The sequence below is a fragment of the Marmota marmota genome, unplaced genomic scaffold, assembly GCF_001458135.2.
Source record: "Marmota marmota marmota unplaced genomic scaffold, marMar, whole genome shotgun sequence".
Lineage (NCBI taxonomy): Eukaryota > Metazoa > Chordata > Mammalia > Rodentia > Sciuridae > Marmota > Marmota marmota.
The window spans coordinates 9,083,685-9,111,148 of record NW_026000169.1 but is presented as its reverse complement, the minus strand read 5'-3'; the positions used below and the strand labels follow the sequence as shown (position 1 = coordinate 9,111,148).

The following is a 27,464-nucleotide window of genomic DNA, read 5'->3' as shown; positions in this document are numbered from 1 at the left end:
CCAAATAAAATCCAGTTGTACTTACTAAAATTGAAGAATATGTAAATTTATAATGCTTGAATTAATGGGAAAAGTGGGGAAGAGGCCGTGTTTCCTGCATTGTCTGGCATGCCAAAGTAAATGTCCCCAAATTACCCGTGAAATATATATTTTCCATTCCTTTGTCTTGTGACCTGAAAGTCATAACAAATGCATGGATTTTTTTTTCATTCACAGCATCGGGTTCACACCATTCTGACAGCAGATCTGGTTATTGTGATGAAGAGAGGAAATATTTTGGAATATGACACTCCAGAAAGCCTCTTGGCCCGGGAAGATGGAGTATTTGCCTCTTTTGTTCGTGCAGACATGTGAAGGGGTGTCTAAAAATGATTTGTGTGTATTAAGGCAGTCATGACCTACTTGACCTTTGTAGAGTGGCACCTTAAATTTTTACAAACTTCTGTACAAGAAAAGAAGCTGACATTCCTTTTTCCTGTTTTTTTGCCTAACAGTTTTTCAAGGTATCACCACTAAATATGTTCATTACTGTATGTCTTCCTGATGGCAAACCACTTTATCTTTAGGAATAACAGGGTGTATTAAAACATATAAGCTACTTTAAATGGTAAATCGACAGCTTACGTTTTCTCATAACTTTAAGTCTGGTAAATAACTTTCAAGCATAGATGTTGCAATGAGTAGTCAATATTATTACACTCTTCCTTGTAACACATTTTCCTTGTTGGAACCTCCAAATGTTATTCTAACAGAATAAAGGAAGGATGTGTTTTCTAATGAAACACTCAAATTCATAATCTACTTTATGAGAATATTTTGTGTTCATTAACATACTGATGCTGTCTTAACAGTCTCTTTTTTCCCCCTCTGAATAGTGTCACCAAGAAGTTATCACATGTATAATAGTTCCATGAGGCCAATGCCTGAAATGGAAAGATCATGAAAAGAAAAATATATTTGAAAAATTATACTCATTTCTACTCTTCTTTGTCCAGTAATGAGAGAATTCTTAAGGGCTCAGGCATAACATGCCTTTCCCAGACTGAAGTTCAAAGAGTGATTAGGGTCAATCCTTTAATGGGAGGTCAAATATGCTTTTTAGGGAGTAATTCCTCATTAGTTGTGGTTATGACCTGAACCCTAAAATTCTTTTTGATTCAAAGGAATACAGGCACATGGCCTTACTTGTTTTACACCTGTGCCATACCTTAACCATATGCTAATCATGGCCAGTGAACATTCCTTTAAGATACCAGTATTCCCTGTGAAACAGTTTGATATCAGGGTGGAAATGTCTCACACTTTGAAGTTTTACATATATTACAAGTTATCTATTTCTAGTTGGAAGATTTACCTCTGGACATTTGTGCCACACATGTATCCATTGCTCGTGCTCTAATTTTAATGTGTGTGTAAAGAATACATTAAAAATTGATAAGCTATGGTTGGTTTTGCTTAAATTGAAATTATAAAATTTAAATTACTGAAAGTTGCCATCACTGTTATATTCACAATATAGTTTATATGGAATTCTGTACCCATTCCATATAACTATTATTGATTTGCATAGGATCCACATACAATGTAAGATCTTGAAAACTTCTAATTGACAGGCAAAGAAATTGTGCTCTCTCTCCATAGTCCTTGTGTTCAGTTTATTGCATTGTCTATTAACTCTTTAAAAAATTTTGTATCAGAATATGTCATGATACTTTTACCCAAATATAGAATCCTAATGTTTTAAAATATATCTTCTACAAGATGGATAAAAATGGTCCATGAGAAGCTTAAATTGCTTCTCATTGTTGTATACATAAAACTAAATTGGAAAAAAAAATATTATTGTTTTCCAAAGCTACACAAAACAGAATTGGTACCCCTAAATAAATTCTTGAAAATATTTTCTAACATTTTAACCAATCTCCTAAAATATTGCTGGCATGACAATGTTTTGTGGAGATTAATATTCATTATGCTTATTACCAAGTTATACCTCATTGTCACAGAGGAGTATATTTTCACTATAGAAATAATCCCTTTTGATACTTGTGGATTATACTCTTAAATGCTGCCAGGTCAGTGGCAGAAAAATCTCATTACACTAAACTGAGAATCATAGTTCCATTTGTACACCAAAGTGGTTTTTGGTCCCCTCCCTCATCACTTTTACTTAAATTTAGTAAATGTTTAATTGTTGACAAAACTAAATTGACTGAAAAAAGTAAAGAATGATGCTTTCAATCAATCATTTATGATATCATGTATTATCTACTGACTATAGAAATGACTCATCTTGAAATAATTTTTGCTACATGAATACATATTTGTAAAACATGACCTGCTTGACCCTATTAATTTTTTTACACTTATGGCTTTTACATTTGACTAACCAAATCAATTTTAGGAATGTTAATTCCTTAATGTTTGTAAAAAGCAATAAATTCACAAAGCCTTATATTTACATAACAACAGGGTAACTGTTGTCATTGAAAAGAAATTTCTCTTAAAGGATTGTGCACCGCCCACTTTTATAATATTATTCATGACCCATTCAGCTCTAGATTAGATACTAGATAACCCAAAAAATGGGCACATGAATTCTGGGACCATGTCTTGTTTGTCTTTGTGCCCTGACACTAAATACTAATGCCTAGCCCACAACAAGCCCTAATAAATACAGTTGATTACTCCATTGATTAATTTTACTGCTAGCCATATGCTAATAACTATGGGTTATTCTCTTTGATTTTCTGTGCTGTTTATTCTACTATTTATTCTCTACAATATATGAAATATGTTTATTCTCTACAATAAAGGTGTTTATTCTCTATAAAATATGAAAACATTGGCTTGCATTACATAATAAATTACTCCTGTGGTTTGCTCAATTTAAACAGGGTGGTTTCTCCTGTACTTGTAATTCCACTGGATACCAACCAAGGCTAAACAATGAATGTAAATCAACCCATTTACAAGATGGTTGGTACCTGGCTCTAGTTAAATGACTTTTGCTCTACATTTTCAAGAGTCACACATTCTATTACATTTAAAAATAGGCTTTAGGGATGTTTCCATTAGTGGAACAGCAACCTTAATAATTTTTTTACATCTCTAAATGGCTCAATGTCTAAACTTTTCCCCAAGGTTTATTGACCAATTTTAATGGTTGTCTTCCAGTATATCTTTTATCACTTATTTTGTAACATATTCTTTGGAGGTCTGTGATTGATAGTACTGTGATAATTCCCTTATCGACCCATAGTCAAAGTTAATTGCAATTTTCTAATCTTAGCCTTTTAGCCTAGAAAACGATAGCCAGGGGCTGTATCCTGGTACTTTTTAAATTTTTTCTTTACTTAACTATATATCAACTTGATGTTTATGTCATTTCCTCAAGCATTAATAGGATTCACCTGGGTCAAACTCAACAATAAAAGATTTTCTGTCAACAAGGTGCTTATGGCACATGCCTGTAATCCCAGCTGCTCCAGAGGCTGAGGCAGAAGGATCACAAGTTGAAAGCCACCCTCAGCAACTTAGCAAGACGCTGTCTCAAAAAAAAAAAAAAGATTATATATATATATATAATCTTTTTTTTATACCTAGACACATACATACACACATGGGGATGTGGCTTAGTGGCTAGGCAGCCCTGGGTTCAATCCCAGGTACAAAAAAAAAGAATGCTTTTGCCAAATTTCAAGGGACTATTATAAATGATATTTATAATTAATCAAGTTTGCAAATTTCTCTGTTATGCATACATGGAACCTTAAAATACTAAAGGTGATTTCCACATGCTTCCTATCTTTGCTGACATTACTTAATCCCAAATTGCTAAAACAAGTTTTTCAGTGTCATAGAATGAATTGCCTTAGCTCAAGATAAAGGAAAGTTTGTTTAGCGAACTGAATCTTGTTTGAAAATATATCAATAGAGACTCGAAACACTGTTTTCTTTTGGCTGGTCATTTAATCAGCAGTGAGTCATCTAAGGATGAGCATTTTCCATCAAGATGCAGAGGGTTTCGTCTTTTCACTTCTGAATTAGGTGTTGAATCATTTTCATATTCTGCTGAGTTTGAGTTTGTATTCCAAACACTATTACGATGCAAATGTGACCAGTTTGGGGAGGATCACACTATAGCTATTCACAATCTGGAATGAGGTAAGTTGTCAGCCATCATTATTCTCCTTTCTACTTCCACATTTGTTCTGCAGGTGTTATCACTGATTATGAAAGTTGGTATATTTATTCTCCATGTTGATTACCTAAGAGTTAAATTCCTTCTTTTTCTATGAGTTGTTGAAAATTGCCATTAGCCATTTACTCTGTGGTCTTCAATGCCCCATTTCTATGATGACAAAGATCAAAGGAGCTGTCTCTGTATTGGAATCTAGAAAAATCAGAATTGTCAGGGCTCCAAGAGTGAGATCTGGGTCAAATCTAGGGATCTGTCTAGAGATGACCCACTCCATCAATTTCATCTCTCTCATTTCTCTTTCTTTCTGCCCTTTTCCTATGTCTGCCTGCTTCTTTTCCATCTTGTACACATCCTGTATGAATGACCCCCCATCTCTGAGACTAAGTCGTGTAGATCCTAGGACCACAGCTATCTCCATTTCTCACATTATCTGTTTCAAAGTATCAAGCAAGTAATCTCTTTTTTTTCGGGACTAGACAACTCTGCATTAGATCACCTAGGAGCAAGCAAGGACCTGGAACATAAAAGAACTGTGGCCAGGTAGTATAAGAAGGTTCAAAGTAATACTTTGTGCTAGAAATTCCAAATCATAGCCAATGGTTTCAGAAAAAGGATGATGAGATTGTGCTGGCTACTGACTATTCTTCCTTTGTGGGGAGGAATAGGAGAGAAAACCATTCCTCTGTCACATGAGCACTAAAAGAAGCTGCTTAACTAAAACTCGTGACCATTCTTGAGTTCCCCCACCCTACCTTTACTCCAGAGGGAGGAAAAATCCACAGAAGGATGGAATTTTCTTTTAAAACAAGAAAATAAAACAAAATCTCCTGCCATAAGCAATTACCTCCAAATACTGACTTTTAAAGCCCGAGTTTTATTTCCCTATGGAAATGACTGCATAATATACAACCTCGGAGGCATTTTCTCATACCACTCATTCAAAACAAGCAGTAACACCCACTGGAATTGCACTAACCCATCCATTTTAGGATCCTTGACACACATGACTTTGTATGTATACTCCACTTCTCCTGAGTGATCTTCAATCTCAGATCCTTAAAAATGTGAAACATTTGTTTTGGGCACTATGTCTCCTACGTCCTTGGCAAATTGAGAAGGGAAGATGGTGAAAGGCAATGATTAGGGGTGATAAGTTTTCCTCTGAAAGTAGGAGCTTCTCTTCTTTGTTCCCACTTGACTGAGCTTCTAGCATATATTCCATGCAATAAAATATATTGAAAACACAAGGCTTCTAGGCCTTTGGCCAAAAATGTAGGGGAAAAAATTAGCCAGCCTAATATTCCATTAGGGAAATTCTTGGCTTAAATAATATTTTAATAAAGCTTAGCTTTAGTGTGCCAATAAAGCATAGAGATGACATAATGATTTATGATTTAAATATCATATAATCTCTGTAATGTCTAGTACCATCTTGTATCAAACAACATGATAGAAGTAAAATAACTATGGAAAAGAGAAGCTCTGTAAAAAAAAGTTTAATATTAATGGAATACATAATACATAAGCTATCTCATTAAAATTTGCTATAGAGATAATAGTAGTTAACATGTATTTAGCACTTATGATATGTACACTACAAGTACAATCTAACTTAATCTTGTAAAAAATTCTATGCAATGCTAAGTAAAATAAGCCAGTCTCAAAAAACCAAAGGCCAGTGTTCTCTCTGATATACAGATGCTAACACACAGTGTTTAGAATAGAAATACTTTGGACTGGACAAAAGGAAATGAAGGGAAGGGAAGGGAAGGGAGATGAGAACAGGAAAGACAATAGAATGAATTGGACATATCTTTCCTATGTTCATTTATGAATACACAACCAGTGTAACTCTACATCATATACGACCACAAGAATGGGAAGTTACACTCCATGTAGGTAGAATATGTACATTCTACTGTCATGTATAACTAAAAAGAACAAATACAAATTTTTTAAAAATTTTATGAGATAAATACTGTTATTTACATTTTATAATTGGGGTTCAGAGGGGCAAATTTGCTCAAGGTTTTGTAAAACTGAGACACAAATTCAGGCAATTTGATTTCAAGCCCCACATTCTACGCCCTGTCAATAAACTAAAGATTAAATTAGTGAGTTGATTCACTTCTCTTGAGAATAAATGATTTTTCTGGTTATGATATATAATAAAAAATAATAATTATATGAGTCTATATGGAATACTACTGAAAAGAAAACTGGACCAGGAATTAGAAGACTTGAGTTTTAGTCCTGGTTCTACCACATATTATAGATAAAGCCATAGATTTATCAGTTAACGTCAGAGTCCCAGTTTCCTTATTTGTAAAAAGGAGAACTAACCACAACCCCCCCATCTCATTGAATTTTTATCAATTTCAAATAATGGCAAAGGACTGTTTAATTGGAAATCATATCCAATTCTCCCAACATGTACCATATTTTAGTGGATACTATGTGATTATGTTCTTTTAATTGGAAAATAATTTTTTCTTTAAAAGCAAATTGGTAATCCAATTTTTCCATGGTAAGATTCTATATTAAAAATGAGAAATTCTGTTAAAATGGCTCCAGAACATTGATATCCCTGTTGTTCTGGAGAGGACTAATGCAAAATCAATGTGTTGGGTGTTTTACTCAGCTTTTTCACCACTGGGACCAAAAGACTTAACAAGAACAGTATTAGTGGAGGAAAGTTTATTTGAGACTCATAATTTCAGAAGCCTCAGTCCATAGACTACAGATTCCATTGCTCTGGGCCCGAGGTGAGGCAGAACATCATGGCAGAAGGGTGTGGCAGGGAAAAGCAGCTCAGGACAAGGCTATGAGGAAGCAGCAAGAGCTTTGCTCATTAGGGACAAAATATATACCCCAAAGGCACACCCCTGGTGACCTGCCTGCTTACAGTTACCATCCTGTTAATCCATTCAAGTGAATGAATGTATTGATTATATTAAGGCTCTCAAAACCCAATCATTTCACCTCTAAACTTTCTTGTATTGTCTCACACAATGAGACAATGGGGGATTCTTCATATCTAAACCATAACATTGGAGTACAACCTAGATTCCTTAGAGAGGAAAAAACAATAAAATTAACTATTATTCAAAATTAAAACCACATAAGAAAAATGAACCACTATGGTTTGAAGAAAGATGTGGGAGGACCAGGGCTAAAACAAACCAAATAGGAATGTTATCATGAGAAATAGAAATAATAATAACCTACAAGAGATTTTAAAGTACGTGTTTGTCAATAAGCATGTGTAAATGTGCTCAACATCATTCTTCACCACAATGCAAATAAAAACAACTATCTACCCACCAAAATAGCTAAAAACAACCAAGGTTAACAATACTAAGGGTGATGAGAGTGGAACTCTAATCTACTGTGGAAGGGAGTTTGAGTGGCACAGCCAGCATGGAAAACTGGCAGTTTCTACCATGGCTAACTGTGTGCCTGTACCGGGACTCAACAATTCCATTTCTGGGCATGTATCCAAGAACTGAATTCATGAATCTGAGAAATGAATGGCTATGACCACAAAAGGGCTTGAACAGAAATGTCCATAGCAGCTTTATTCATAAGAGTCAAAGAAACAAAACAGCCTGCATACTCATCAGAAGGAGGACAGATAAATAAATGATGTAAAACTAACACAGTAAGCTACTATGCCTGGTATATAGAACAACTTGGACAGATCTCACAGACTATGTTGAGTGAGAGAAGACAGATGCTGCAGAGAACCTACCAAGGGATTCCATGCATATAAAACTCACCAACAAGGGAACCAAACTGATGATGAACTAAATCATACTAGGGGAAGCTCTGTCGGGGAGTGGTTACTCTCTGAGAAAGGGTAAACTTGACCTGTGATCTGTATGGTGGTTGAATAATTGAAGATACATATTTCTTTAAAGGTGATTTAAAAGATCAGATTAATTTAAAATAGCTAAATAGACTTTCTAGAAAAGAAAAAATCACTAAAACTTTAATTAAAAGTTTAATAGATGGATTAAACAGTAATTAAGCTTAGATGATGCTTCCCAGTTCTTCCCATTGGAAATATCTAGAATGCAGTACAGAATAAGCAGATAGAAAATATGCAACAATCAGTAGACATGGAAGATAAAATGAGAAGACCAGAAACACACAACCCTGTGCGGGTACGCACAGATAGAATGAAGAGGGTTCAATGAGCCAAGAACCATTCCTAAAAAATTCAGATTTAGATGCCATTAAAATTATTGCAAACTTTCAAGGAATAGATAATCCCTGTTCTATTTAAACTAGCTTAATCCAAGGAAAAAGAACATTGAAAGACTCATGACATTTATCCAAAACCAGACAGAGATAACCAGAAAGGATACAGACCAATTTCACTCATAAATACTTTTTCAAATATTCTAAACAAGCCGGGTGGGGTGGTGCTCGCCTGTAATCCCAGAGGCTCAGGAGTCTGAGGCAGGAGGATCTCAAGTTCAAAACCAGCCTCAGCAACAGCGAGGCTTGCTAAGCAAACTCAGTGTGACCTGTTTCTAAATAAAATACAAAATAGGGCTGGGGATGTGGCTCAGTGGTTGAGTGCCCCTGAGTTCAATCCCTGGTACCCTCCAAAGAAAATTCTAAACAAATTAGTTTTTAGCAAAAATTACCCAGTATTATATTAAAATTACAGATCACATGACCAAGTGGAGTTTATTTCTGCAATGTAAAACAGTTCAACATTTTTGTAATCTAGTGATTTAATTCATCTCGTTAACTAACCAAAGAAGAAAAAAATCACTTTAATAAGTGCTAAAAAGGTATTTTGTATAATTCACTATGCATCACTGATTTAAAAATAGAGAAGTAGAAAAACACACTACCTCAAAATGACAAATGTGTAAATTATTTACTGGAAGCATTCTATTAAAATCGCTAAAAAGGAAAGCATTCCAGTTATCATCATTATTATTTTCCATTGACTTAAAAATGATAAAAAAATACAGGCTAAGAAAGGGAAAATATAAAAATTATAAGTAATAGAGTGACTACAGTCTATTATTTTAGAAAAGATTATGTTTTAGATGTCCTGGTTATGTGCTGTACCTTTTACATATTCAATTTCTTAAATTTGTCTATACATCTCTGAGGGGTAGATGTTAGCACTTCATTTGCAGAAAGGAAACTGAGGCTCAGAGTGATTACATGCATTGTTCAAAACCACAAACCAAGTAAATGAAAGAACTTATATTTGATCCCAAATTTTTCTGACTCTAAAGCTCTGTGAACTTCAACAGAAAGTTAAGGAACATCTCGTGCAGCTTTCATAATTTCTCAATTTTTAAAAAACTATTGCTTTAAATTATATAATAAATTTCTGTAAGTTTTCAGAGTATCATTTTATTACCCTATTTATTCTAACAATAAGATAATTTGACCCAATTAAATTAGCAAAAAAAAAAAACTCAAATATTTAATTTCAGCATGAACCTATTGAGAAAAAAATTACCAGGTGAAAACTTTGTTGGCACAGATAATTTTTACCGAAAGGAAAATTTACTGGGCCCAACAAGCCCAAATATCACTTTAAAACTTTCAACTTCTAAAATCTCTTCTGCAGCTTGTGTTTTTGAAAGGTGTCAATAAGAAGCCACTCTACAGAGAGTTCTGGAAAAATTCAGGTTTCTCTTTCCAAGCATTTCATGCGTCACTGATCTTGCAAAACATAGAGATGTGAAAGCATAGCAATGGATCAGGACATCTTTGAGAATTTCTCTTCCCCTAACAACTAAAAGTTTCTATAGCAGAACAGATACCAGGCTCATACAAACTTAGCTTTCTTTGGCACTAGAATATCAAGGCACAATTTTAAGCCCTGGAAAAATCAACAGTGATAATAACTATTCCTCATTTTCTCCTGGGAGGGCCCTACCAGCTTTATTTATAACTAGCATTTTACAGCCCAGCAGTAGAAAATAATTACCATGGATACACTCCTTGACTGAAGGAATCTCTTTTCTCTTGGAGACAGTTTTCCTGTAAAACAGAAGTGTTGATTTCTGGGTCCTTGTTTCATTACCAAGATCTTGGGTGACTCTCTTTCAGAACGCAGTGCCTTGATTAAACTTAAGAGTTGAGGAGATGCCAGTATTGTTTAGTGAATACTCTGAAGGTTGGTAAGATCTCAAAAATAATACTCAAGTCTAGAAAGTGATATTTTCATGTGTTTTATTTTCTTAGTCTTAGATGAAGAAGAGAATTAAAAAATAGTTAAAGGAATATGTAGGCTGCACTTTCACCCCTTCCTAACCCAAACTTCTGCTCCTCAGACCTTTTAGACCATCACCAAACCCAAATATCACATATTAATAAGAGCTGACTTACTAAGTACTTATTACAGGCCTGGCACTATTCAAAGTATTTTATGTGAATTGTCATGTTTTGCCCTTTATATTAGTCTGTTTACTTTTGCTATAATAAAATACCTGAAGCTAAGTACTTTACAAGGGTAAGAGATTTATTTGTCTCACAGTTTGGCAAGCTGAAAACAGAAGATGGGGCACTTTGGTTCAGTCTCTAGTGAGGGCTTCATGGCAGATGGCATCATGGTGGAAGCATGTGATCACATTGTGAGCAAGAAGTCAGAGAGAACCAGGCATTACGCTTGCTCTTTTCTAACATCCACTCTCTTGGGAACTAACTCAAGACCAGCATTGATCCTTCTGAAGGCTATGCCTTCTTGACCTAATTAGCCGCCATTAGGTCCCACCTCTGAAAGGATTCCACTACCTCTCACTGACCATATCAGAGACCAAGTTTCTAGCACAGGAGCCCTTTAAGGACATACTCAAATCATATCTAAGCTTATCATACCTTCATAATAATTCTATAAGGTTCTCATACACAGATGGGCAAGAAATCCCTTTAGTAATCTGCTTTACTATATTGGGAGAATTTATACTTTTTTACTAAAAATATTTTCATTTCTAGGCCAAAGATTTTATATCTTATCCCATCATTGTTCAACAAAAGCCCAGAGGAGCATAAAATAATATTTCCAGGCATTTTTCATGAAGTTGATCATGGATGAAGAATCATCCCTTAAAATATTGTCCTGTGGGAAAAGCATGATATAAGATCAGATGTTCTGAGTTTGTCATAGCTTCCAACTACTACATAGGTGGTTTTTGATAAGTCAGTTTGCTACACTCCAATCAACTCATGTATACAATGAAGGAAGCAACCTAATTCTTATGCACTGCCTCAAGAATTGGGTCAATGATTTTTATAGCTTAGTACCTTGCAGACCATCATCATTTATTAAGTAAATGATAGAATGGATGAATCAGTGAATACACTTCCCAGTTTTCCTGCTATTCGTCTTTCCTGCTTTAAAACCTTTACACGTGTTTCTAGGCTCCCTAAACCCAGGTAATAACCAGACTAATTCTTTATAAATCTTAACACTACCGATGATTACATCTAGTATTAGTTCTCTACCTGCTCGTTAACAGCTTTAAAAAAAAAAAAAAAAAAAAAAAAAAAGTCTTGTAGCAGAAGGCATTTTGCTTTATTCACCTGAATGCAAGTTAAAGGGAAGTGACTGTTACTAATGGCCCCCATTCAGACCTTATTGATTCATACCTGTCAGCTGTTTGAGCTGAGTATGCAACATAGATTGAGGTCTTTTTCTTTAGTAGTTCTGATGGATAACTTTGAAGAGACAGGATAACTGCATTTAAAGAAGAGAAATACATTTTTGCGAATAAATATAAGCAATGTTCTCTGAACTTATTGGAACAGATAACTAGGAAGAGTTATACTATCATTCCCAATTCATGATAACTCCAAAAAAGTGAGTTTATAACATGTTGTTTTGATTACTAGTTTATGTAACAGTTTTATTAAGCTGATTCCAAAGCAATATGTTCCAAAGTGGTTTATATGAGGACACTAATAAATGCAGCATCCCAAGCAAATAGACCAACCAACATTTAGACTGATAATATGAATCATTTCCATTGTCATTTGGAAGACTCTCCAAATTCTTAAGTCTCACATGGCTCAGAAAATCCGAGAGTCAAAAGTCAAGTCAAAGGCAAAGTCAACAAATACAGACACTTCACCCTTGATCTCAAGAGTAATTTCAAAGACTTCACTGATTTGCATTTGGTAATCAAAGCAACAGAGAACTGAGAAAATCGGCCTAATTACTTTCTCCACTGGCCCGAAAACACCCGACAACCCTTGTTTCTTAGGGTATATGAGAATTTCAGAAATCTCTTTACTCACAAATAAAATCCTCATAGGGTCTAAAAGGAACCTGATAGAGGCTGATTTACAATTGAACTGATATCCTTGAATTGCTTCCCAGTCAATAAATTTCTTTGGAAAGGAACATGAACAGATTCTATCATGATTCCCAAATAATCAAAAACCACAAAAAAAAAACCAAAAAAACACCCATAATATTTAAACAAAGTCATCTCTGTTCTAAACTTATTACTTGTCTTTTTTAGGAGTCATGCACAAATCAATCCTCACCCTTGAAAGAACAATTAGAAAAATAATTAGCTAGGAAAGCACATATAACTTTTAGTGACAGTAGCAAAATAATGATTAAATAAATAAACCAATTAAATAAACCTAAGTAGTAAATGTGTTCTTGAAAAATTAATTGATTATCTTTGCCTATTTCTTACCAAGGGAAGATGCAATATATATGATTTGGACAATAATGTAAGAAAAGGAAGATCAAAAGAGGCAAGGAAGGGGGTCAATTAATGATAAACATTTATTGAGCAGCTCTGTGTGTCCAGGAAGACTCTGTGGGAACAGAAGTATGTTTCCATTAACTAAAAATCAAGTTGTAAAGAGTAACATAACCAGCAAATGCCAAGCAAAAATTTAGTATTACTGACTTGGAGTCATTAGGGAAGTTGCTCATGAAGAGAAGAATGGATAGTTTGAAGGGAAAAGATTGACAAAGTAAAGAAAGAAGGGAGAGGTGAGGAATAAGAGAATCTTTGTGGGCAGGTACAGTCATAAACATCCAAAACCTCCAAATGTCAAATTTTTCATGTGGGTTCTAAGAACTTATTGCAAAAACGGTGTTAGTCAATTTCTGTCACAGTGACAAAAAAAACCCGAGAAAAACAACTTAAAGGAGAAAAGATTAAGTTTAGCTCACAGTTTTTTAGAAGTTTCATTCCATGTTTAGTCGGATCCATTGTTTCTGGGACTGAGGTAGAAAGGAATGGCTAAAGAAAGCGGTTTAGCTCATGGCAGCCTAAAGCAGAGAGACAGGAATGGGTGGGGGAAAGGCTATAGTCCCAAGGTCACACCCACAAAACCCACTCCCTCCAACTAGGTCCCACCTCATGAATAGACCATTCAGCTAAAAATCCCTTAATGGAGTAATAATCCATTGATGAAGTCAGAGCCCTCATGATCCAATCACTTCCCCCAAATTCCCACCTCTTAACATTCTTGCCTTGGGAACCAAGACTTCCCACATGAGCCTTTGGGGTTGTTTCATATCCAACCCATAACAGAAACCATGAAGGGAGAAGAGATGAGAGAGTAAATAGAGGAAAGTAATACCATGTTTTAAGCACTGTTCCTTCTTTCCTTCATTTGACAAATATTATTGAGTTCTACTCCTAGGAGCTTTGAACAATTCCAGACCCTGGGCTTGTGGTGATACCAATAAACAATGTACCCAATGCAGAAAATCAGGTTAAAGAAAAAACAGATATACTATTTAAGGAAAATGGCAGTAGGAAATAAAAAGAAAAAAAGATTTTTTTTTTTTTCTGAAAGGCCTCTATTTATTTTTAGGTCTATTATCAACAAAAACTTACATATGAATTTCTTAAATTTGACATTTATTTTGTGTGCTTATTTTGAATGAAAATCAATCTTTATTATTGATTAATAAAAAGTACAGCATAACTTGTTATACTTGTCAAAACAAGTCAAAACTTACTTAAAATGGAATGCTTAAAAGTATATGTCTCATTGGGGGAAAAAGGTGTCTGTGCTATAGCAAGAGAACAGAATTTTCAGAGGATTCAGATACAGATTTATTTGTTACAAATCTCATAATCCTCTGCTGTTCACTTTTTATTGTGCCAAAATTTTTTTTTTTTACCATTTCTCCATCTCTACTATCTTACATGTTTATAATCTTACATGATTGCCTCTGACTTTTCCCTCTCCCTACATTGACTTTGTATACCATTCCTTTTGTTGATATCAGATTGTTATTACCCACTGACATTATCTGTAATCCCCAGGCCTCATTCCTTCTCTAATTAATATAATAGTTTCCAGTGTTTCCTTCTGCCAGACATAGAAGTTGAGGCTCCAAGATTGGAACTCCACTTGGAAAGACAACACTTCAATCCTTTCTTCTTGATCAGTTCTACTAAAATGGGCTCTTACTACTTTGCACTCTGATTCAAATCTTTCCCCAGTTCACTGGATACTACTACATATGGAGTCTGTCCAGTCTCCTTCCATTGAGCACTTCGGCTGTTATTATTATTTTTTTTTCCAAGAGTCCAACATGCTTTTTGATCTTATGTTTTTCTTTCATTGATTCAAAAAAAAACTGAGCATCTCTGTAATTATAACTGTACTAGAGGTTTAATAGGGTGAAGAGGTCTAGGAGTGGAGGGAACAGGACAAATAAATGAATAATTCATTATGTTTTGAAAGTGGGTGGTGACAGAGTCTTGCCCAGGGAGCCTTGGACTCAGGCATCCCATCCTGCTGTGTGGCTGACTCATTTATCAATCTGAAGAAATTCGTTTCTGTCACTACAACATGGTCCACTTTTGTCCATACCCCAAGATTTCATTCATGCTGTCCCTTGTCCTTTTCAGTATTCCCCAAATATGCCTAGATCACATGCCAAATAATAATGAAGTTGTCCTTTTTCTCCTTGCCCTAAACATCTCCTATTTCAATTCCCATGGCACTTTGTTATAGATCTTTTCCCAATTTAATCACATCCTTGTTTGTATCAAGAGTTTATTATCAATATCTTATCTCTTTTACAATCATCTGCCTCTTAAGATGAGCAAATATGACATATATGTATTATTTATATTTCTTTAAATTCACAAAATAGATGTTTAATGTTCTCCAAGCTAAAATAATGGATAATAAGTTGAACAAATAATAAGTTGACAAGCAAACTGAATTGTAAAATCAAACAATGGAGAGGATTGACTACACAAATTGATTCCTGCACACTTGTGACAAAATAACTACATCAACTACTACAAAAATTAATGATTGTAGGAAGGAAAATTGCCACTAACAGACCAGGACCCCCAGCTTTGAAAGGGTTAAGCAGATCTGCCCATAAAGGGGAAAAAAATTGTTCTTCATTTGCCTTCATTAAAGACTAATTTTAGGTCTTTGGGTAATTAAATGAACACATTGTTTATGCTCCATGCACTTTCAGCCCTGAGTCTTGGAAAACACATGAAATTTCCAAGAATTAAAGTTTCCATTAACACAAGTGCCAAAATAAGGAGGATTGACTTGTGGGAGAAAGCACATTTGTCTCTTCTGGCTTCTTTTCAAAAGCTATAGAAAGATATTTACTGTATAATCTTTCTTGTGCGCAATTGCTCTGTTTTATCATCCAGACAATCTGGACAAGAGGGAGAAGTTGCAACATTTCAGAAAGCAACCAATTACCGAGGACCAAAGACTGTTCTGGTGCTGAAGTGCTGACAGCGGTCCCTGTTTGGGGTAAAATTTCTTCATTGAAAAAGACTGTTGATGGTTTCATTTTGTCTATTTTTCTTTCTGTTTCTTTGGTTGTTGTTTTGGGTGTGTGTGTGTGTGTATGTGTGTGTGTGTGTGTGTGTGTGTGCGCGCGCGCGCGCGCGCCTGTGATTCTTTAAGAATTGGCTTTAGCTTGTAAAGAAACAGTCTACTATGGTGGCTTTCGGAATGTCTTCCACCTGTATCGTTCCTTCTAGATGGAAATATAAGGTAAATAAGTGTGTGAGCACACAGCTTGAACACCTCGGAAGAATATTTCCTGATCTCTATATCTGGTTTTATTCATTCTGAAGTAGCCCAGTGATCTAACCAGGTTACAAAATAAAATAAAATAAAAATCTTTTTACGTCAGTGAACTTGGACAGAGCGCCTTTTAAAGACTTGTGTTTCCCGCTGGAGGCAGGGGGTCGCCGCTACTGGAAAAAGAGCTGGTTCTGCGGGTCCCGCCCTCCCGGGTGGTCCCTCCCCCTGGCCCGCTCCCTACCTCCAGGGGACTCGCCTTCGCCCCTACTCCCAGCCCCCTACCCGGCCCCATCTCTGCGACAATCGTGGCCTCTGAGGTCTGGCGCGCGTCAAAGCCCTAACTGGAAGGCTGATTTGTGGAGTACCACCATCTAGCTCCTCTGCGGCAGCGCTCCTCCGCCCACTGCAGCGGCCGAGGGAGTTGAGCTGAGCCGGGGGGAGGGTAAGATCAACACCCACCCCCCTTCCTCCGGACCTCCCGGCGTTTCAATTCAATTGCACCTTTTATTATTTTAACTCTTCTCGGGAGGACCAGCATCCCTCGGATCGGTCCCTGCGGCATGGGCAGCCCTGCTCCCGCGCGCCTGGATGCGAGAGCGAGGAACCTGCCCACGTTCGGTCAGCGTGTGCGGGGAGGTTGAGCAGCGCTCTCTGCTGCTGCGGCGAGTCTGTAAGTTCAACTCTCCTCTCGGGGACGGGAGGGGGAGACCTCCGCATCCCCGCAAATGATTTAAAATGCAGAACGCAGCAGAGGCTTACCGTGCAGCTTGGACTTTTCGGAGCACACTCCCTTTAACTCTAATCGCAGTCCTCACGCTATTGTCTGGGATTTCCTTGTATGTTTGACCCCTTCGTTGTAAAGAAGTTTTCAATATACCATGAATTCCGTGGAAAGTTTTTTGGCTGTTTTTTAAAAAATGCATCTTGAAATTTCTTCAACTTTAAAATAATTCCTCAAAATATTCAAGTTCTATAGCACGTCTCTTGTTATTCTGTCAGATTACATTTAGCTTGCTATTCATGGTGCGCAAGAAGCCGTGGCCTTTTCTTTGCCTGCTTCTAAAAACAAAGAAGGAAGAATTTCCCTTCTTTACTTTAAACATTGCTAACTAATCTAAATACTTTAACAAGTAGATCTTGCACCCAGCTGCTTTTAATTTTTGTCTTTGACGCCCGGTGAATATTTCCTTGCACTAATCTACAAACGCTGTTAATCGCAGAGAATTATCTTTAAGCCTGCTATTTATATCCGGATTTTGTTTAACTAAGGCGATGCCCATATATATTCAGAGTGAAAAGAAAAAATGAGAACAAATCTCTTGATTCAGACCAAAGTTTTCTCTGGGATCCCAGAACTCCAAGCACAAGTTAGATTGGTGTTTGTATTATTAAAAATCATGCCTTTAGTCGCACATATCCCTTTGCATGTATAAACATATCCCTGAATACAAGGACTAACGACCTAATAAAATGAAAATTTAAAAAGTCTTAATCAACGTTTCCCTCGTGCAGGAGGACAGGCTGGAGGGAAGGAGAGGCAGGTGGATAGTCTGGGTATGGTGACAGGACGATGTTGGCCAGAAAGAGCATCATCCCGGAGGAGTATGTGTTGGCGCGCATCGCCGCGGAGAATCTGCGCAAGCCGCGCATCCGCGACCGCCTCCCGAAAGCCCGCTTCATCGCTAAGAGTGGGGCCTGCAACCTGGCGCACAAGAATATCCGTGAGCAAGGGCGCTTCCTGCAGGACATCTTCACCACCTTGGTAGACCTGAAATGGCGCCACACGCTGGTCATCTTTACAATGTCCTTCCTCTGCAGTTGGCTGCTCTTCGCTATCATGTGGTGGTTGGTGGCTTTTGCCCATGGGGACATCTACGCTTACATGGAGAAGAGTGGAATGGAGAAAAGTGGTTTGGAGTCTGCTGTGTGTGTGACTAACGTCAGGTAAGAATGCAGCGGGATGAGGCAGGAGTTGTAAGCTGTACAGAAAAACAAAAAAAATAAAAAAGTAAAAATGCCCTTTCTCTATCATTCTCTCATTTGTTGAAAATGAAATAGTTTGTTTTAGACCCTTCAGAAATTTAAAAAAAAAAAAAGAAAACAAAATAAAGAAAAAAGCTAACACGTTAAAAATACATGATTGTAGCTTATGTATAAAGAGTCTCTGAAAAGGTGGAGCTTCTATCCTTTGGGCTAACCTTGAAAATATTATATTAGTTATTTAAAAGCTGTTTTAGATCAAAGGATTTCTTACTCCAAAAGCATGAATTTCATTTTCAGTATAAACGAGCTACTGTCCATAGTTTCAAGGTCCACAAGTTAATCTCCATCAACCAAAAGTAATGTGCAAATGTAAGTAGTGTCTTTCCATGACTTTTCTTATTCGTAACATTCAGAAATTAAGAGGAAGGCACTGGGGAAAAGGAAGAAATATCTTAAAATTTAAAATATGCTAAAAATAAAATAAATATTTTTATTTATTTTATTCTTTATCAAGATTATCTTAAAATAGGTAATTGCTTGTAATGGATTCATAAATTAAAAGGTATTCTAAGATTCAGGACTAGAAAATACTAAATTTTAATGGAAATTGGTCCAAAATTTTTATGGAAGGAATTACATAAGAACAATTTAGTATTTCAGTCCTTTTTCAAAGTTCTAATAGAACAGACACAAGACAGTTCTTAAATTACCTAGCTTTGACTTCTTATAAGTATTTCAAAGACAGGTAGAGTACATTTAATATTCAAGGTTCTCCTCTCTTACTTTCACATGGTTGAAAACTATTTAGTTTGAGTGATTTTTTTCTTAATTTATTTTATTGGAATATGAAAATACATAATTCATAGTGATTCAAAAAATGTTCACTCTGAACTGAAATATAATAGTACTGCAAAAATTTCTAGAACATTTTCTGAATAATGTTCCAAATTCACATAATACACAAAGCAAAGAAACTTGAACAAGTACCATATTGCCAGGAAAGTATAAAGAATGAGATCTTTAGTGACCCTGAAATCTTATGAAACTGGTATACTACTCCAAGAAGCAAACCCCCAGACTATGGACTTGTCCATTCTTCCATTTGTTAATTAGCTGCAGTGTCAGCCATTTAAAGAGAAATGCAGCATTAGCTTTGATGTTGCACTTCACAGATTTCATCTCAGATTTTGAGGAGGGAACACTGTATTTAATTGATCCTCTGCTTTTACCATTGTGTAGATATTATTTTCTTTTCTCAAACTTGTCACAAACTTTTGCCTCAAAGAAAATATGGGTGAAAAACAGGTGATCATCAGTACACTAGATGTAAAGGACACAAAATTTTGTGTTCAACAGGTATTTGAAGATGAAATACCATCTGTAATATTGCATCTCTCTTTAAGAAACTTATTGGCACTGATATTGGTGAATCATTTCATATCAAAATGAATTCGATAGATATGAAGTAGGAACTAAATAAAATAAATAATGATAAACCTTGAAAATATATGACAGATTTTACTCACAAGAAAAACATATTGTCTTTTTCTATTAAAAAGATGTAATTTAGTAATCTTTAAAAAGAAATATTATCAAAAGAACTATCATTAAAAGAATTTTACAGAGTGCACTGATTATTGAAACTGTTCTCTGCTGCATTCTAATTTTCAAATAAGTTGTTCTGAAGAATGTTCATTTTCTTGGTGCATTCCTGTTGGTGTGAACTATGAGAAACATGTCAAAAAATTCAATAGAGCAAAGTTAATTTTATCAACCTAACAAGGTTTGCATTTTAAATGACATTTCTATTTCTTTAAATTATTTGGCTTTTTTTTTTAACATTCAACATGTTTTAAATTTTGAACACCTTAGAAGGAAATTAGTTGCTATCTTAGCAGTTTTTCCACCTGAATTATTTGACATTGTTTCTGTTCTTACTGATGTTAATGTTATGTTACTATTTATGCTTTTACCTCAACAGTTTAATCATAACTAACCATACATTACATTTTATTTCATTAAAAATAGAAAAATATTATTCTCTCCTGCATGGAACTTAAAAGATGACTAATAATAATTTAATTGTTTGAATTTCCTTTCCTTTCATAAGTTCAGTGTTCAGCCATATCATCAAAATTCAAACTTTTTTCAATGGATATTCACCAGTATTTCCAAACACCATTTGACCATTCTCATTTTAGGATTACCCACTTTCTTCTTCATGTAGATGACTTTCTAATGAGTCTAAAATAGAAAATTTATCTTCTTTATTATTATTATTCAGTCTCTCTCTGTAGAGAACAAAGAAGCAACCAACTGCTTTCATCTCTTGGGACTGTTTAGCATGACAGATGTCCACAAAAGATTGGGTCTTGTACCATACATTTGTTTAAAATTAAATTTTTTTCATAAAATAAACAATATGAAAACAAGGTCCATGAATAGTTTGTATTAAAATAGGACATTTAGGGATATTCATCATTAGACTGCTTCCTGAAGCATGGACCATTGTTAATAATCAATATTGTATCCACACCTCTCCTCTGGGGTCCATTTCTATTCTTTGCCATATTTTTGGACTACACTGTGTATCTTGTGGTATGTAGCTAGTGCAATAGACAATTATTATAGTTTTCTATGAATCCTCTTAGAAACAACAAAGAAAAAAAGAGCAAATTTCACACTCCATTTAAAAGCTAATCAATTTCTGTATAATTACTTACCTCTCCTGGTTTCCTGCCAAAATACACAGTGTATACTAAGTACTCAAACCTTTTGCTCATTCACTGTGCCTGGCATTGATAGATAATACCTTGACAGATGGCTGATGTATGGCTAGTCTTCTAATAAAATTAGAAAAGTTTAAAGTTGGGGTGGGTTGCAAAAATAGAACTGTTGTTCCCATGAAGAGGTTATGGCAATATTGGATATGTAGTGAAGTAAATTAATAAGAACTAAATATGGTGCTTCTCAATGGGGGAAAGGGGTTGGTAAATAAATCAGAATCACCTGAGAGTTTTTCCGTCTTACTCAGGTCTATGCTGAGCCTGTCAAATCCACGTCTATTCACTAAGATGTGGAAGAAATGAACAATTTGAAAAAGCTTCTCAAGGAAATTCTGACACTTGTTGGCCTCTTCCTTTTTCTCCTTTCAGAACAGAATTGGGCCAGAATTGAGAGGATTCAAGTTTGCATTGATCACATAATCTTCACATAGTCATTTACTAACCTCAGACTCAAATTCTTCCTTTAATACCTTCAATATTCCCTAGATCACTTCCAGGGATAGCCAATAAGGAACAGTTTTCTTTTAAAGTAGGGAAATGTTTTCTATTTTTAAAAAAAGCTAGTATTTTGGAATATACTTTGCGTGGCTTCTTTAGCACAGTGTTTTCTCTATATAAGGTACACAATATGTGTTAGCTTACAATTATGATTTTAAGTGTTATAAATAATAAAAAGTTTACTTATTACTTGATACCTTCCATATGACTCAAGTCTCTCTTAAACATGGATATGCAATAAATAATAAACTTCTGCTGGGCATGGTACACATGCCTATAATCCTAGTGGCTGGGAGGCTGAGTCAGGAGGATTGCAAGTTCAAAGCCAGCCTCAGCAACCTAGCAAGGCCTTAAGAAACTTAGTAAGACTCTGTCTCAAAATAAAAGATAAAAAGGGCTAGGGATGTGGCTTAATGGATAAGCACCCCTCAGTTCAATCCTTGGTACCAAAAATAAAAACAAAAAAACTTCTACCTGGTAGAAAGTTTCATCAAGCAAACTAAGCTTTTTTGATAGTAAAGCATTTCACAAAGTAAAATATGCCTATAATATAATTGATATTTATTGTATATATTTATTGTATTAATGCTTTCATACAGGCACATGTCCTAGACAACAGAAGTATAGAGGTATATGCATAAATAGATGCAAGAGAGAGATGAGAGAGAGAGAGCAGTCTTGTTTTTAAAATTAAGCATTTGACAAGTAAAGATGGCTACTCTTTCTAAAAACTTTTAATAGCCTTTAGGGTCTAAAAAAAAATGTTCAGGTAGGGATATTATTCAAACTTTGACCTGATGGCATTTTCTTCTGATATCATCCCTTGCAGGTCATTCACCTCTGCTTTTCTCTTCTCCATTGAGGTTCAAGTGACAATTGGATTTGGAGGGAGGATGATGACAGAGGAATGCCCTCTGGCCATCACCGTTTTGATTCTCCAAAACATTGTGGGTTTGATCATCAATGCCGTCATGTTAGGCTGCATTTTCATGAAGACAGCTCAGGCTCACAGAAGGGCAGAGACTTTGATTTTCAGCCGCCATGCTGTGATTGCTGTCCGAAATGGTAAGCTGTGCTTCATGTTCCGAGTGGGCGACCTGAGGAAGAGCATGATCATTAGTGCCTCAGTGCGCATCCAGGTGGTCAAGAAAACAACTACACCTGAAGGGGAGGTGGTACCCATTCACCAACTGGACATACCTGTTGATAACCCTATCGAGAGTAATAACATCTTCCTGGTGGCCCCTTTGATCATCTGCCATGTGATTGATAAGCGCAGTCCACTGTATGATATCTCAGCAACTGACCTTGTCAACCAGGACCTGGAGGTCATTGTTATTCTAGAAGGAGTGGTCGAAACAACCGGCATCACCACGCAAGCGCGAACCTCCTACATCGCAGAGGAGATCCAGTGGGGCCACCGCTTTGTGTCCATTGTGACTGAGGAGGAAGGAGTGTATTCTGTGGATTACTCCAAGTTTGGCAACACTGTTAAGGTGGCAGCTCCACGGTGCAGTGCCCGGGAACTGGATGAGAAGCCTTCCATCCTCATTCAGACCCTCCAAAAGAGTGAACTGTCCCATCAAAACTCTTTGAGGAAGCGCAATTCCATGAGGAGAAACAATTCCATGAGAAGGAGCAACTCCATTCGAAGGAACAATTCTTCCCTCATTGTGCCAAAGGTGCAGTTTATGACTCCAGAAGGAAATCAGAACACATCAGAATCATGACAGCAGGGCAACCTCATGACAGGAGTTTTACTGTGAGTGTCAGATGCCCTGTCACACTAAACCAGAGCTATAGCACAATGACGTGGCTTACGTTTTAATGCACTAAAAGATTTTCTTATTCAAGAAATTGCACTTTCTGTATTAATAAACAACACAACACAGAGGACTTGTGGCTTACACTGTTTCACACATGCAGAATCTGCAGCAGTAGACTCAAGTTATGCACAGAAAGTGGTCTGCTCTCATTTCTCTTGGTATGAAACACAAGAACTCTGTTAATAGTTATGGACCTTGAATATAAAATTTGGCCAAGGAATGAGTCTGTTTGAAATGCTTAGTTGGTGAAAACAAATGTCTCTGTTTCTATTGTTCGCTCTGGGAATGTAAATGAAATAGGAGGGGAAAAAAAAACCAAAATCATGTTAAATACCATTTGTATTCTAATGTTCTCCTTTCTTCATGATACTGTATCTGGTAAGAAACCTAAAGCAAGTTTCTTAGGTCTGTATGTCTATGAGCAATCCAGGTCTTCAAAATGACTCCAGGAGATTTCCTGATTCTCCTGACGGCCTGTTGGGCAGAACTGGGCAAGGGATCTGAGGAAAAGCTGTCTCCTGTCTCAAGTAGGACTGGATTTCCAAATAGTGACAGTCATTTCCTTCAGCTTCCCACTTCTTACCAGCTCCCCACAGAAAAATACTGTATTAAATATTTTATTAAAATATTTTCCTTGTACTCTCTGTAGTTTTGTATTCCTCTTTCACAAAATCACCTCAAAAAAAGCATTTTCAGAGGATAGAAAGATGTCTTAATAGTAATGACACTCTCCTGAGATTCTTTCCTTGGATCTCTTGCTCCAAGAGAACTGTGGTTTTTGTTGGGTTTTATATTATTTTGAGTTTTTAAATGTTCTCTTGGTTTTTCTTTCTGAGCCTGACGTGGAAATCCTGTAAGGTATTTTTCTTTGAATCTCCCACCTCAGATCTAAAACAATACTTCCTTTCCAGCAATATCTGAATTCAGGTCTGGTGTACATAGATTTACCACAATCTCATTTGTTAAAAGAAGATTTTCTATCAAAGTTTGCCTTCTTCATCCTTAGTCTATCTCATTCGATAAAGTGAGATTTTCTATGGAAGCTTGATATGATCATCCTTAGCTCCTGCTTCTTCATGGAAGGAGTGAGAAGAGAAAAGTGCTGGGTTAATAAGATATGTATGATTTAGTCTTGTAACTCATGTAGCTGTATCTGAAAGCTGAGCTATTATGTAGGCTTTTACACAGAGTTTTGAGTTGAAATTATTTCATTTCATTTATGAATATGGAACCAGACAGGTAATCATGAGTATGTCCAAATTTTGTCTTAAACAAAAGACTTGAGATTCTAACCAGGTGAATGGGAAACATTTATCAGAGTATTCACCTGATCATACCTGAAAAAGTTCTGTTAACTAAATCTATAGGCCAAACATACTTGAAACTCTGCTAGGATACCTAAAAGCATTTGAATTTGTTTGTGTGTAAAACCCAATGCTTCATTTCTACTCACAAAACTGTGCCCTCCCCCTATCTTTCTCCTAATCACTCAGGCCAACACTTAAGAATCACATTGGACACCTTGTATACCATTCATTAGCAAATCTTAGCTCTGCTTTCAATATATTTTCAGAATAGATCAATGCCATCTACCACTTCCTTCTTGGTCCAAGCAGGGTTACTTATGCCCCAGTATATAATATGAATTCAGCTATATCATTCTTAGAATATTGAAAGAGTTCCATATAAGTTGCTAAAGAACATCTATTTCAAAAAGATCCAGACCTACAGCCACAAAAGAAGTGGCTATCAGACTTCCTAGCAATTCTGGAGCAGACGCAGGTGCTGCCTCCCCATCCCCTGGTGGTTGAGCAGATCTAGAAAGCAGCTGTTGCACTAGCAATAAGAATGCATAGTGCCCATCCACTCCTCAGCAGCGGCCCAACCACATAAGGTGATCCCACTGCAGGGCAGGAAATATTGGACATTGTCAATGGGGCTGAGATATAAGATTCCTGAATCCAGGTGGTAGAGAATGTCCTGGCATCAGGGCCAAAGCCAGCTGTGGAATATGGGCAGTCCCCCACACACACACCTGCCAGTGGGGCACCAAGAACCTGATGACCATCAGCCTAATGCAAAAGTCAATAGAAAGGTTTAATGGGGCTCCCTAGGTTAAGTCATGACTCACATGGGGACAAAATTTAGGTAGTGATAGTCACATCCAACAAGATCACATCACCAACTTCTAAAAATCCACAAATATTTTAGAAAATTAAAATAATATTATAGTCTATTTTGGTAAATTATGTTTATTTCACTAGGTAAATGATTTGAGAACTATATAATTTAGTTTTAGAAAATGAGAAGACCATGTATGTGCATGTTTCTCTCTCTATATATATATATAAGTATGCACACACATTTGTTTTTATATATGATTGTTACTTATATGTTGAATTTAAATGTAACTTTATATCCCACATTTAGTTTCTCTTCTTTCACCAAAGTCTTCTCACTGTAGCCACAATAGTCTTTTAAATCACAAATCACATTATACCATGCCTTTTCTTTAAACTATGGTTTTTCGTTCTTCACAAATGAAAACCAAAATCCTTACCTCAGCCAATAGTGACTGCATTTTATTGTAACCCCCACTCCCCTTTTCTCCTAGTCATTCCCACACTTTACTACAGTGGAGCTTTTAATCCTTGAAATAGAAACAGAAGTACTTCTCCTGTATCATAGATTTGCTTCTACCTGGGGCATTTCTTCCAGAAAACCCCAAGGTCCTCTCCTGTCATCATTTAGGTCTCTGATCTAGGTCATTTTATGTGGCAATACAGTACAGTGGTTAAGAAAATAGACTCTATAGGTTTAAATTTAAATTTTGACATTTAGCATCTGTGAGACCTTGACAAAATTAATGTCCTTGTGCCTCTGTCTCCCCATATATAAAAACAAAATGATAATAGTATCTACCTCACGAGTTATTGTGACGATTAAGTGAATTGGCATGTATCAAGGGCTTTAAAGAGTTTAATTCATTCTTCCAGGGTAAATTCTTGAAATAAAGGACTGCCTAGAAATAAATTGTTTTCTTATTAAATGACTAGTTCATTACATTTAATCTCTAGGACAGAGATAAAAGGCCTTTGTAACATGAATCTGATCTAAACTCTGTAGCAGAGGCTATAACTGCCCGCTCTCAGTTACTTTTCCTAATTCTTTGACACCTGGCACTTGCCTCTTTCCAAATATTGTCATGTGTGACATACTACACTGTATAGAGGAAAACGTTTTGCATACAGAGGAGATTTCTGGCTCCGCATGTCTATCATTTATTTATTCACTTAGTGATATATATGAAACATCTGCCTTGTCTCACATTGACCATCTGGCAAAAATAGCCAGGCGTGTTTATTCTCTTGAAGGAGGATCAGAAATTGATATAGCCAAGGGCTGGGCTGATTCTACACCCAAGTAAGCAGAGATAGAAAGGACTGGGTGAGAAAAGCTGTATTACATGCCAGAATAGAAGAAAAGTCGTTTAAATCTCTAAATCCAAATCAAAACCTACCCTTGGTTACTGAGAAGGCATGAGAAGATGGTGGGTGTTGGGAACAGAACTATTGTGCAGTTGGCTTTGCTGAGAGCTGGGTAAGAAAATGGAACATGACTATCCTTTGAACTGTCATCTTTCCCTGTCCTACTTTGTCCCAATCCCACAGATCTAGTACACAATTCCCTGTTATTTGCCACTTAGCTCAAGACTCTCTGTGAGGGAAAATCCTGTTACCCATGCCCACAGATATTTCTAAACATCCCTGGCCAAGTGTTCTGACACATGCATGTGTCTCAGAACCCATGATGTCCCAGTGACTTAAGGAAATGCCCTTAGTTCTCAAAGAAAGTCTAACTCCCAGAGAAGAAGTTGTCCACTTAGTGACATGAGACAGCATTTTCTCCCTCCAATAGTTGGAATTATGCTGCTGTTGTTAAATGATTTGGGGTTCATGGAGCAAAAATTTCCTCTTTGACAATAAATCATTCATAGATAAAGAAGGAAGAATGAAAAGATATCTACATCTCCCAGGGCTCCCACCCCCAAATTTTGTTATTTTGAGCATGTAGAAGGTAGAGGCCGATCTGAAATTTGTGTCTCCAAGGACCAGTGCACTAAAGTAATCACAA

General features: G+C 36.3%; 2 protein-coding genes across 13 annotated transcripts in view; both read left to right on the top strand.

Moving 5' to 3' along the window:
- Abcc9 (ATP binding cassette subfamily C member 9) overlaps positions 1–2,888 on the top strand; it is a 128,336-nt gene extending 125,448 nt beyond the window's left edge. For 8 of the 11 annotated variants that reach the window (XM_048787292.1, XM_048787293.1, XM_048787286.1 and 5 more), the window contains one exon: positions 217–2,888. In XM_048787292.1, coding sequence (XP_048643249.1) covers positions 217–354 — 138 coding nt within the window. In that variant the 3' untranslated portion in view covers positions 355–2,888. The remainder of the gene's footprint in view (positions 1–216) is intronic. The other 3 variants (XM_048787295.1, XM_048787287.1, XM_048787291.1) reach the window with 2 other exon arrangements.
- Positions 2,889–15,810: 12,922 nt separating this feature from the next.
- On the top strand, positions 15,811–23,969 carry Kcnj8 (potassium inwardly rectifying channel subfamily J member 8). 2 transcript variants are annotated; one of them, XM_015498233.2, is made up of 4 exons: positions 15,811–15,958; positions 16,767–16,907; positions 17,750–18,181; positions 22,334–23,969. In XM_015498233.2, the coding sequence occupies exons 3-4, from the start codon at positions 17,808–17,810 to the stop codon at positions 23,232–23,234; spliced, it is 1,275 nt and encodes a 424-aa protein (XP_015353719.1). In that variant the 5' UTR covers positions 15,811–15,958; positions 16,767–16,907; positions 17,750–17,807; the 3' UTR covers positions 23,235–23,969. The 2 variants fall into 2 exon arrangements, with proteins under 2 accessions (XP_015353719.1, XP_015353718.1); XM_015498232.2 differs by lacking the exon at positions 15,811–15,958 and having other exon boundaries at positions 15,987–16,907.
- Positions 23,970–27,464: the final 3,495 nt, after the last annotated feature.

Coding starts and splice junctions, on each gene's coding strand:
- Kcnj8 (XM_015498233.2), top strand. CDS start 17,808: ATGTTGGCCAGAAAGAGCATCATCCCGGAGGAGTATGTGTTGGCGCGC. Junction 18,182..22,333: donor GTGTGTGTGACTAACGTCAG/GTAAGAATGCAG, acceptor CATCCCTTGCAG/GTCATTCACCTCTGCTTTTC.